This window comes from Polypterus senegalus, chromosome 1 (genome assembly GCF_016835505.1).
Source record: "Polypterus senegalus isolate Bchr_013 chromosome 1, ASM1683550v1, whole genome shotgun sequence".
NCBI classification, from domain to species: Eukaryota; Metazoa; Chordata; class Cladistia; order Polypteriformes; family Polypteridae; genus Polypterus; species Polypterus senegalus.
The window spans coordinates 176,776,069-176,788,197 of NC_053154.1; the positions used below are offsets into that span (position 1 = coordinate 176,776,069).

Sequence of the window (12,129 nt, forward strand, 5' to 3'; positions counted from 1 at the left end):
TATTACACGCAACTAGGTTTGTGTGGTATACAGATACTGAGTAACCCAAACTTTAAAATGGTACAGTACCAGCATTTCGGGATTTTCAGTGCTGGAAGTAAATGCTAGCTTTCTTCTCAATCCCACTCTAATACCCAAAACATTCAGTAGTATAGAGATGTGGAAAAACATCCATTTTGTAGACTCACGAAGCAAAAAACTCAGGGTTTCATGCAATTGAAAATTCACAAGTCCATCCATCCTCTTCCGCTTATCCGAGATCGGGTCGCGGGGGCAGCAGCTTGAGCAGAGCTGCCAGACGTCCCTCTACCCAGCCACTTCTTCCAGCTCTTCCGGGGGAATCCCGAGGCGTTCCCAGGCCAGCCGGGAGACGTATTCCCTCCAGCGTGTCCTGGGTCTTCCCCAGGGCCTCCTCCCGGTTAGACGTGCCCGGAACACCTCACCAGGGAGGCGTCCAGGAGGCATTCTGATCAGATGCCCAAGCCACCTCATCTGACTCCTCTCGGTGCGGAGGAGCAGTGGCTCTGCTATGAGCCCCTCCCGGATGACTGAGCTTCTCACCCTATCTTTTCTGCCCCTCCTCAAACCACCACCGTATCATGGTGGAGGGGTTTGCGTGTCCCAATGATCCTAGGAGCTCTGTTGTCCAGGGCTTTATGCCCTTGGTAGGGACACCCAAGGCAAACTGGTCCTATATGAAGGAACAGACAAACAGCGGTTCAACATAACCTCCTATGAAGAACAAAAAATTTGGACAGTGTTTTCCCTTGCCTGGACACGGGTCACCAAGGCCCCCCTCTGGAGCCGGACCTGGAGGTGGGGCTCGATGGAGAGTGCCTGGTGGCCGGGCCTGCACGCATGGGGCCCAGCCGGGCACAGCCCAAAGAGGCAACGTGGGTCCCCCTTCCCATGGGCTTACCACCTATGGGAGGGACCAAGGAGGTCGGGTGCAGTGTGAGTTGGGTGGTGACCAAAGGCCTGTCCCAGAAAATTCACAAGTGACCACCACAATTCAACTTCCTCAACATGATCCAGACTCCATGGGTCTGTGACTCGTCACTTACGGAATAAACGCGATAAGTACTTCATGACTATCAAAATAAAACAGTGTGTAGCGCGCACCACAATGGCATGGAGCACAGCACCAGGGAGGAGAAAGAATTGGGGGTGCTTTTTGGAGTTATTGGTTATTTGCTTCTGTACCATTTTGGTACCAGTACTAAGGTCTAAAAGCAGGTACTGATGCCAGTCAAAATTTTAGTAGTGCTTCAACACGCGACAAGCAAAAGTTCTAAAGGAGGGAGAGGAAATTTATGTGCTTAGCCAAATAGAATGTAGATAAAATTAAGGTGCTCATTTTCTAATTGATTTGTTGTATAGCTGCGGAGAAGGTAGTATGAAATATATGAGATAAATTTGCAACAAGCAGTAGGGAGAAAGAGAAAAAATAAAAGTTTCTATAAAAAGTTTTATGACCAAGCATTCATAGACTTAAATGTTTGATATGGCTGAGTAGCACAAAAATATCATACAATCAGACAGCTGATTTATTGCTTCAGAAAAATCTTATCACCTGTGTGGTACCACTGGCTTAAGTGAATCAGTCACTGTAAGGGGCTGGTAGAAATGTGGGTGTCCTGGATTAAACAGACCATTGGTCCAGGACTGTTTTCTAACTTGCACCCAGTGCTGATAGCTCTGGTCACCCACAACCCTGAACTGGGGTAAGCTGGTTTGAGGATATTATTGTAGAGCATTTACTATATACTATATATAGTAACAGCTGAATAATACAGTACAGCAAAAAATGTGCAAAATCTACAAGCTTTTTATAAGTTATGTTCTCATCACAAAAAGCTGGTGTTATATAGCTCTAGATATTCTTTGAAATAAAGAACTACATGATCAAAGTGTGGAACAGCTACTGTATAACAAAATAATAAAAAATTTAAACTAGCTTACGTTTGGTCCAATTTATGTGCACTCACCATTTTCAACTTTGGTACGCAATTTGCCTTGCTTGCTATTCTCAAAAAGTGGATGATGTTGACAATCTGTATAGGTAGTTGCCTGGTCACTGCATGATTTATCAAAAAGAGCTCCATCCCCACAGGGGGCAGTGCTAAAAAAAAAAAAAAGACAGGTGCAAGAGGCATTAAACAGCTTACACAAAAAACATGATTATTTAATTTACCAAAATATTAATGGTTCTTTAACTTGGGGTATGCACAAAGCTTTATGCTGGATACCTAATGTAAAGGTGAAATGTGATTCCTTCTTTGATTCTTAATCGGCCTTCCTTTGATTCTTCAAAGATGCTCTCTTCAGAAGATGCTGGGTCATATTTCATTAACTCACCAAACAGGAATCTAGAATGACCAAGCATACAGGGCTTATCATAAATTTAGATCAGGACAATTAAGCACTGTTTTATAACAATTTCTTTCACAATTGAAAACCATCATGCTATTAAGAAACAGGTTTTTTTTAGAAACTGTCACCTTAAAAAGTGTACAATCAATTTAAAGCTGACTTTAACACAAGAATCCCTGAAGCCCAGAAAAAACTGTGCAATCCTGGCCTACCTTAAATTTCATCACACCTCTCCATCAGCGTCTTTTGTTCTGTAAATGTGTCTATCAGCACAAGCAGTAAGCAGCCCATCCAACCCATAACCTCCCAACCCAAATCATCCGCAGAAAGGGCAAAAAGTTCTCCCAGCTTAAGTCTTGTTTATCTGGTTGTGAGGTACCTGGACACTGATGGAGAGGTGTGAAGAAATTTAAGATGGGCCAGTATTACAAATTTTTTTTGTAGGCCACAGAGATTCCAGTGTTAATCTTCAAGTATACAAAGAGAAAAGAGAAGTTAAATGCTTATTTGCTAAAATGTTTACATTTAAAAAGTATGAGTCCATGACAGTACTTTATACAAATCCCTCTCTCTTGGCCTATTTAAATAGGGTTACATATAGCAAATTAATCAAGCGATAAGGCCAGACAATGCCATGTGGTAAGAAAAAGGTTACCAAAGGAAGCTGGTGTCAAGAAAGGCACTCTCATCTAATATCATACTTAAGAGTGTTAAACACTGAAACCTATTATTTATATTTATTTCAAACTAAAACAAACAATACAAGTGGTCATATTTTGAAAAATTAACACATAATCATTCTTTGAGGTTTTACAGGGTGCATGACAATGTGAATAGTTTACCATGAAATCTACATAAGGAGAGGATAAAAACACATATTTGAAAAAATATTACGCATATACACACATGAATACAGTGGAACCTCGGGTCACGACCGTAATTGTTCCAAAACACTGGTCGTAACCCGATTTGGTTGTGACCCGAAGTAATTTCCCTCGTAGGATTGTATGTAAATACAATTAATCCATATAAGAACTATATGTAAATATATTTTCTTTAAAGATTTTTAAGCACAAAAATAGTTAATTATACCATAGAATGCACAGTGTAATAGTAAACTAAATGTAAAAACATTGAATAACACTGAGACAAACGGCTCAGCTGCACGTGAGCCTGCCTGTAATCTCTCCCGGAGGAAACCCACGCAGACACGGGGAGAACATGCAAACTCCACACAGGGAGGACCCGGGAAGCGAACCTGGGTCTCCTAACTGCGAGGCAGCAGCGCTACCCACCACGCCGCCCACAGCCAGTTCTCCACATGAAAAATATATCTACACTAATATTCACTGGATATTTTTATACTATCACACACCGGATAATTAGCACAGTAATTACAATATACACAGAAATTACAGTTTATAATTGTATGTGTTTATAATTTAATTAAGCACTTATTTTACAATGTGAACGTGCACATTTTATTTTTTTAAGAGAACATTATAATCTCACCACCAATATAGTTTAAGCACTGAATTGCACTGAGCCTTAGATAGTTAAAACACTGGAATGTACTGATTTACACCAAGTCTTACACATAACCACTCCACCAATAAAAAACTACATCCTGAAATCAAACACCAAAGATGGACGGGAATAATGGGCAACACCAAATAGAAAGCAGACATGACTGAAAGGTGAAGTGGGCTTGACTAAAGGATTAAGACACAATAGTGGCAAAGAGGCAAAAGGTGTTATTCATTAGCATAATGTATAATGGGCATGGGTGGGCAGGACTGAATGTTAGAATGGGCCTGGCTGAAAATTGCCAGACAAAGGTGGTGAAATGCCATTAGGTGTTATCCATTAGCATAAGCAGGAGTACCTAAGTATTTTATCTAAACTAAGTTTTGTTTAAAAATATCTCCATGCCAGGAATCACTGCTTTGACTGTAGTCAGAGAACGGCTTTGTTGTCTTTTAATGAAATCTTGTTTGGAACCAGAAGGCTCTGGAGTCTGTGTGAATTCATGGTTTTATATATTATTGGTTTGTGATTTTATTATGTCGACACTTATCTTCCAATCTTCGATGCCTGTTTAATGTAATTTACTCACCAAGTAAAGTCAAACACCCCAGAAATATTATTATCATTGGATGCAGAAAAAGGATTTGACATGATTGAATGGAAATACCTTTTCACTACATTAGAGAAATTTGGGTTTGGCCCGAACATTTGTGCATGGATCAAACTACTGTATACCAATCCAGAAGCTTCAGTTTGTATTAACAACATTACTTCAGATTACTTTAAACTAGAACGTGGTACCAGACAAGGATGCCCCTTGTTACCGCTGCTATTTGCAATTGCCATTGAACCACTGGCAGTTCACTGTCGAAATGCTTATCAGATAAAGGGGATTATCAGAGAGGGACTGGAACAGAAAATTTCTCTATATGCAGATGATATGGTACTGTATATACTGTATCAGACCCACAAAATTCTGTGCCTGCAATCTTAACAGCACTCACAGAATTTCAAAAGATCTCTGGTGTCAGAATTAATTTGAATAAAAGTGTACTCTTTCCAGTGAATTCTCAAGCATATAATATTAGATTAAACACCCTACCTTTTATCATTGCAGATCAGTTTAAATACCTAGGGGTTAACATTACAAGTAAACACAAAGCTCTTTATCAACAAAATTTTGCAGTCTGTATGGAAAAAATTAAGCAAGACTTACAGAGATGGTTAACCCTTCATCTTACTGTAGCAGGAAGAATTAATGTTGTTAAGATGAGTATTCTTCCTAGCTGCTTTTTTTTTTTTTTAAATATTCCAATATACATTAATAAATCATTTTTTAAGCAATTAGATTCAACAATAACCTCATTTATTTGGAACTCAAAACATCCACGTATCCAAAGAGCGACCCTACAAAGACCTAAGGCAGAAGGTGGCATGGCTCTTACTAACTTTCAGTTTTAATACTGGGCAGCAAACACACAAGCTATAAAAACCTGGACACAAATAGATGAACATACACAGGCTTGGTCCACAACAGAACAAAAATCCTGCAGTACTTCTATATTCCCTGCTCTGTGCCCCAACAAATGTAAGTTATAGCCAATATACTAATAATCAAATTGTGCTTCACTCACTCAGAATATGGAACCAATGGAGAAAGCATTTTAAGATGGAGAATCTTATCTGTGGCACCTCTGCAAGAGAACCACCTCTTTCAACCCTCGCTAACATATGCAGTTTTTAATATCTGGAAAAGATTTGGGATTACATTTCTTAGAGATCTTTATATAGACAACATCTTTGCATCCTATGAACAATTACAATCCAAATTTAACTTTCCAGCTACACATTTCTTTCACTATCTTCAAATTAGGAACTTTGTTAAACAGAACCTGCCCGATTTTTCCTCATCTTGCACCCTCCTCCATGCTGGAAAAAATACTGCTCAATTTTGAAAAGTTAGACACTCTGCAATATATAAAATTATTTTACAGTCCCTCCCTTTCAAAAATCCAAGAGGACAATGGGAAAAAGGTCTCTTAATATATCAGAAAAGGAGTGGAAGGTAGCAATGCAGAGAATTGATTCTAGCTCCATATGTGCAAAGCATACAATTATTCAACTCAAAAATGATATATCGAGTACATCTGTCTCGCTCGAAACTGTCCAAAATGTTCCCAGGTCAAGATCTAACCTGCGAACGCTGAAATCAAGTCCCAGCTTCACTGGGTCACATGTTTTGGGCCTGCACCAAATTAACATCATTTTGGACCAAAATTTTTAAGTTTTTTAAGTGCCTTTCAGACAGCCTTGGTGTCACAATCCCTCCTAACCCATTAACAGCTGTGTTTGGTGTTCTTGCAGATAGGCTAAAGTGGAGAATGACAAACTGTGACTGTATTCACTACACTATTGGCACGCAGACTTATTTTGCTAAACTGGAAGAATCCTAACTCTCCTCTTTTAAGTCAGTGGGAAACCGATGTTTTATACTATTTGAAATTGGAAAAAATCAAATTCTCAGTTAGAGAATCGGTACAGAATTTTTTCAAAACCTGGCAGGATCTAATCAATAATATTTTAGAATAAGTTCTTAAAGCACAGAGGAAACAATTCTTTCTGCATTTCTTTTTCTTCTCCATTCATCACTATTGGCCTTTTAAACTAATCAATTTAGGTATGTTTACAAGCTTTACAAGTTTTACTACATTGGCCATGGACTCTTTCTTAGGGGTGGGGGTTAAGTTGTTTTCATCCTGTTTTTTTTTGTAAAAATTGATCTATTTGTATGGAATTACAATAAAATTAATAAAAATAAAAAAATATATATTATGCGATATCTATAGCTGAGCTTGTTCATGAATGAATTCTTGGTGGCTTCACAAGAACAGTATACTGAGTGATATTATTGGAGACATTAATAACTTATCTCATTTGTGTCTTCATCTTTGTAAAATATAAAGTTGATCACAGAGACCTTAAACAAAGCACTCAAACCATAGTGGTTTCTACTCACACCATTCAGCAGCTTTAAAACCTTCAACTCCAGATGCCATTTGACTTCTTGAATAGCCAAAGAACACACATCACTAACAGTTAAGGTTTAGCAATAAAGGCTCTCTAGTAGTATATTTTTTTATCAAAGCAAATGACAAACAGCTGAGCAGCTACTATTATATATATTTATCTTGTTCTGTTTGCACAAGAGCATGATTTGAGTCTTTTTTTCTGTTTTATTGAAGTCCCTTTGGCAAGTGTGGGAGACAATACATAGAACTTTTATATATTAAAAAAAAAAGCGATGATGCACCAAAGAAATTCTGGAGCTTACATCCATATTAGTGAAATTTGAACATACAATCAGCAGTAGGAATACGTCAAAGACGTCAGGGGTCAAGATACTGTGTTGAGATGGGGAATCCTTGGTGTGACTATAGTTCTGGCACTCAACGAAACAGATAGAACATGGGGTTTTAGGTGGTCAGTGATCACAGATGTAGGCCAAGAAGGTGAAGGCTGTTGTTTGTGTCTGTCAATTTAAGTTTCTGTTCTGTCTTTTTATGGTTTCCTGTAAGCTTTATCTTATAAAGAAAGGCAAGTATATAAATATACCTTCTGCCTTTTTGGGAGCAATTGATTGAATAAGACTATCACCTGGGGCCCTCTCGTACTACCTCTAAAAAACTTAATCAAATTTAATTTTTATGGACAATTATGTGAATACTATTGCTAACAACTGGGCCTGACTAGGATTAATCCTAAGCAATCTATAACTAGCTTTGTAACCTATCATACTTGTGAGATTGTCCAGACTTTCTATTGATAAATATTAACTAAATAAAAGTAAATTATTGAAATTAAATATATCTGGAGCTGTTTTTAAGGCATTAAATAACCACAAGCTTAAATATATTTTAGAACATGACATAATAATAAATACAGTACAAACCAGTATAGGGTGTGTTGTACAATATATCAATATGTGATAAAAATGCTTTCTGTAAATTTATGTTTGTACTTTCTTTTTAATTGCTCCAAACTAAGTTTTAAATTAACCTTTGTTTACTATGAGCCAGGAAAAGGTGTTACTGGTATCTATTGCTATTCCTGTATTTTTTCGTGTTGTATGTCTAGTTTTAAAACCATAGAAAAATGGAATTGGATTCTATTAGAAAATGAAACATTTACAATTATATTTATTTGGTTAGCAGATGCTATTTGTCTAAAGCAACTTACAAAAAAGTTAAACATAACAGAGTAAAATCTGTTTGGGGACTATTAGGGAACAAGTGTTACAGGACAAGGGTATAAAAGTGATTTCCAGAAATGAATAACTCAAAACAAAATCCAGTCAGGTCCATAAGTATTTGGACAGTAACACAATTTTAGTAATTTTGGCAGTGAACACCACCACAATTTATCTGAAACAAAGCAATCAAGATGTGATTAAAGTATAGACTTTAGGCTTTAATTCAAGGAGTTTAACAAAAATAATTGTTTGAGATGTTTAGAAAATACAGGCATTTTATACATAGTCCCCTTATTTTCCCAGAAGCAAAAGCATTTGGAAAAACATAATCATAAATATAATTATCATTTTCAATATTTGGTTGAAAATCCTTTACAGTCAATGACTGCCTGAAGACTGGGACCCATGGCCATTTCCAAGTGCTGGGTTTCCATTTTAGTGATGCATTGCCAGTCCTATACAGCAGCTGTCTTCAGTTACCGTTTTTTCTTTGGAACTTTCTGTCATCAGTTTTGCCTTCAGCAAATTAAATGCATGTCCAGTTGGGTTGAGGTCAGTCGATTGTACTTCTTTGCTTTGGGTTTGCGCTTGCATTATGTTTTGGCTCACTGTCAATGTGTCTGGTATATATTAATCTTAGTTTCCTTTGTCCAAAGAAAACTGATCCAGAGCTTGACAGACTTTTAAAACATGTTTTCTGGCAAAGTTTAATTTGTTCTTCCTATACTTGAGTTTTACCAGTGGTTTGCAACTTGTGGTAAACCCTGTGTCTTCACTTTCATGAAGACATCTCTTGATTGTAGACTTTGGCAGTGATAGGTCTGCCTCCCGGAGAGTGTTCCTCGTTTGGCTAAAAGTTGTTGGGGAGTTGGGGAGAAAGGAGGGATGGAGTTGTTAAGTGAGGTTTTTAGAAAAATGGTTGTCATTTCTTTAATGGCTGACACAATATTTTTGGGAAACCCCTTGAATTAAAGCTGGAAGTCTACATTTCAATCACATAATGATTGCTTTATTTCAAATCCACTGTGTGCAATACAGAGCCAGAATTATGAAAATTGTGTCACTATCCAAATACTTATGGACCTGACAGTATAAGCAAGTTACAATTCCCAAATTAAAAAAAAAACCTTATAGCTATCACTTATACAGAAATTCACCAAACAAGACAGACCTCAGATCATTTTTGAAGCAGCTCATTTCATGACAAGAGCCTGGACAGAGATTTGATACCAATGGCATCACCAGAGGTTGTTCATTGGCAGATCTGAAGGAGCATTCAACATGTCTCTCTCACTCCCTCTATTTAATATACTGTATGTATGTATGTATGTATACACACACACACTCTATCACACTTGTGCGCTTAGGAGACAGTCGGTAAGCTCAAAGGTGAGTGAAACATTGTGAGATGAAGGGCTGATATGTAGTAACAATGCCTCTCTCTCTCTTTTTTTCCAGTTAGAAAAAAAGAAGACAAATAAACATGCACAGACAGACTTTAAAGATGGCTGCCTAAAACTTCACATGACTTCAATTCCCACTCCTCCTGATGACATCGCTCCCCATGTCACATCACTTCTGGTTCATCCTTGATGACGTTGCTTCTGTCCCACAGCTTCAACATCATTTCCTGCCAACTCACTTCCCGTTTCCATTTTGTTTTTCATTGTATAAAAACGCCATTTTATTATAATACAATTGTCAAATACTTATCATTTTGATCCACTACAATGTGTTTTTGTCTTTTCTTTGTCCTTTGGACATTATACGGGGACGGTCCCCAAACCTTTATGTTTTGTGAGAGAGTCTTATTTAAAGAAAACTATCACAACACATATACACAGAGGTGCAAACACAATAACTACTTTGTAGGAATCAAGGATTTGAACCAAATACAGGCCACAACATGAAGCATGAACAGTGTAATGATCACATGAGAGAATTGACATGTGTCCGTGTCAACTGGTTGAATACCAGATGTGATGCTGCATTTTGAATCATCTTGGAGACAAATGGCAGTCCTCCTGTCAGCAGAGAGTTGCAGTAGTCCAGTCATTACAAGCCCAGAGCCTGGAGCAGGAGTTGTGCTCCATATTCCATCAGATATGGCCTGATCTTGTAAAAAGTGAATATGCAAGACTGAGAGACCATAGTAACATGGTCCTTAAAGGATACTAAACGTTACATATGGAAATATAAAAAACAGGTACACAGTAGAAATGACAAACAGAAGACATTGATTCATACTCCCCATAATCTCCTTCTTTCAATTAACGCATTCAGGAGTATCCAAGCACTAAATGCAGGTAAAGCAGATTAAGATGTTTGGCTAACGTAGCATGCAAAGATCTAGTATGGAAAATATGTTGTAGTTAAAATATGGATCAATGCCAGCTCTCAAGTTAGAAGCACTTAGCAGGTCGATTGCCCAAAACAAGCGCGTAGGGTTTCGGCTCATCAGTCCTTTGAGACAGAAGGCAGTCAGCAGAAAGTAGGAAATGTCAGAAGCACAAACATAAAAACTAAAACTGTTATTTTCACTGAATAACAGGCACTCCACTTTTGCTATTAGATGATTAAAAATGAGACATGGCGCCAGACAACTAAGGGCTGCTGTGCTTCTCTTAAGGTTCTGATATTAACATGTTGCAACATATATATGAAATGCATGTAGAATTTTAAAAGTATTTTTGTAGCACAGGCTTTACTGTACCCTGTGGTTGACCTGCAAACCCATTCACCACTTGTTTCTGCTTTAAAGGAAAACACCTTGCGGCCCCGTAAAGAATTTGGTTTAAGAAGGTTAAGAAGATGGTTTAATTTTTAACCTCTATTACAGAGTATTGTTAATCCATTTTGAAGCATACTAACTTTTAAACTGACCTCATATCAAGCTAACAAGTACATCATTTTTTTACCTAATTTAAAAGCAAAGTTGCTCCTTCTTACCATATGGACACATTATGTAAGACACTTAACCATACCTGGTGGTGAAACCAAACTGGTTTTATACTGTATATGTTGCTTTGATTTTTTTCCCCCAAAACTTAAATTTTCGAAGTGATCTAAAACATGCAAAAATCCATATGATTTTAAAAGACAGCGCATAAGCAGAGTGCTAGTACAACGTTCTATGATTCTGACAGGCATTTCAGCTCACTACAAGTATTAAGTATGTGCCTAGTCTAACAGTGGACACAAGCTTAGACCACAGTGCAAGCTTTTTCTTTAATTTTGTCCATTTGCTCAAACCGATTAAGACCTTTCTTTCTAGGGATACATTCTATGCACTGATATGTTTAAACAAGCATTTGCAATCTGCAAACCGTTATCCAAGTTTTTCAGTCAAATATGAATTCCCCCATGACAACAAACACCATTTACCCTTCAATATAGACAGACAGACAATATTTTAAAATAGAAATGGCAGTGAATTTACTGAAGAAAACAAAAGGAGTTTGGACATGTTGCACTATTGCGGACAAAATTCCTTTACACCCTGAGGACATTTTTCAGCAATCTCCACCTGAGTGGATAGGCACCCCAAAATAAAGCCTTATTATTAATAATTTTTTCACTAAAACCTGACAGATATCTTCTAGATTCTTGTATCAGATTTAAACATTCCTTTACTTTGAAGGTGCAGCTAAACTAAGGAAAAAAAAATAGGAACTCAAAGTAATTTTTCCATATTTTTGTTTTCTGAGACAGTATGCCACATGTAATGCCAGGGCGTTTTTTTCAGAACATCTGAGGTGTTCTCAGAGGTGTCAACTGTACCTGTCTAAAGTTTCACGTTGATAACACAAATAAATAAATAGTTACAGCATTTGTTACTATGTTGTTGAGGCACGCATGGTCCACATTTGACTCTTCCATTATAAACTCTGCACCTACAAACCTTGACAGAAGTACAGGCTTCTCCTCAGATACTGTACAATGATCCCTTAAAAGTGGGTCTCTCTTTCTTTTTTTCTGTT

At 37.5% G+C, this 12,129-nt stretch overlaps 1 protein-coding gene across 2 annotated transcripts in view; it reads right to left on the bottom strand.

Annotated features, from left to right (window-relative positions):
- adar (adenosine deaminase RNA specific) overlaps positions 1–12,129 on the bottom strand; it is a 116,557-nt gene that overhangs the window by 20,564 nt on the left and 83,864 nt on the right. For both annotated transcript variants that reach the window (XM_039763512.1, XM_039763520.1), the window contains exons 10-11: positions 2,250–2,369; positions 1,989–2,122 (exon numbers count right to left, since the gene is read on the bottom strand). In XM_039763512.1, the coding sequence (XP_039619446.1) occupies positions 1,989–2,122; positions 2,250–2,369 (254 nt within the window). The remainder of the gene's footprint in view (positions 1–1,988; positions 2,123–2,249; positions 2,370–12,129) is intronic.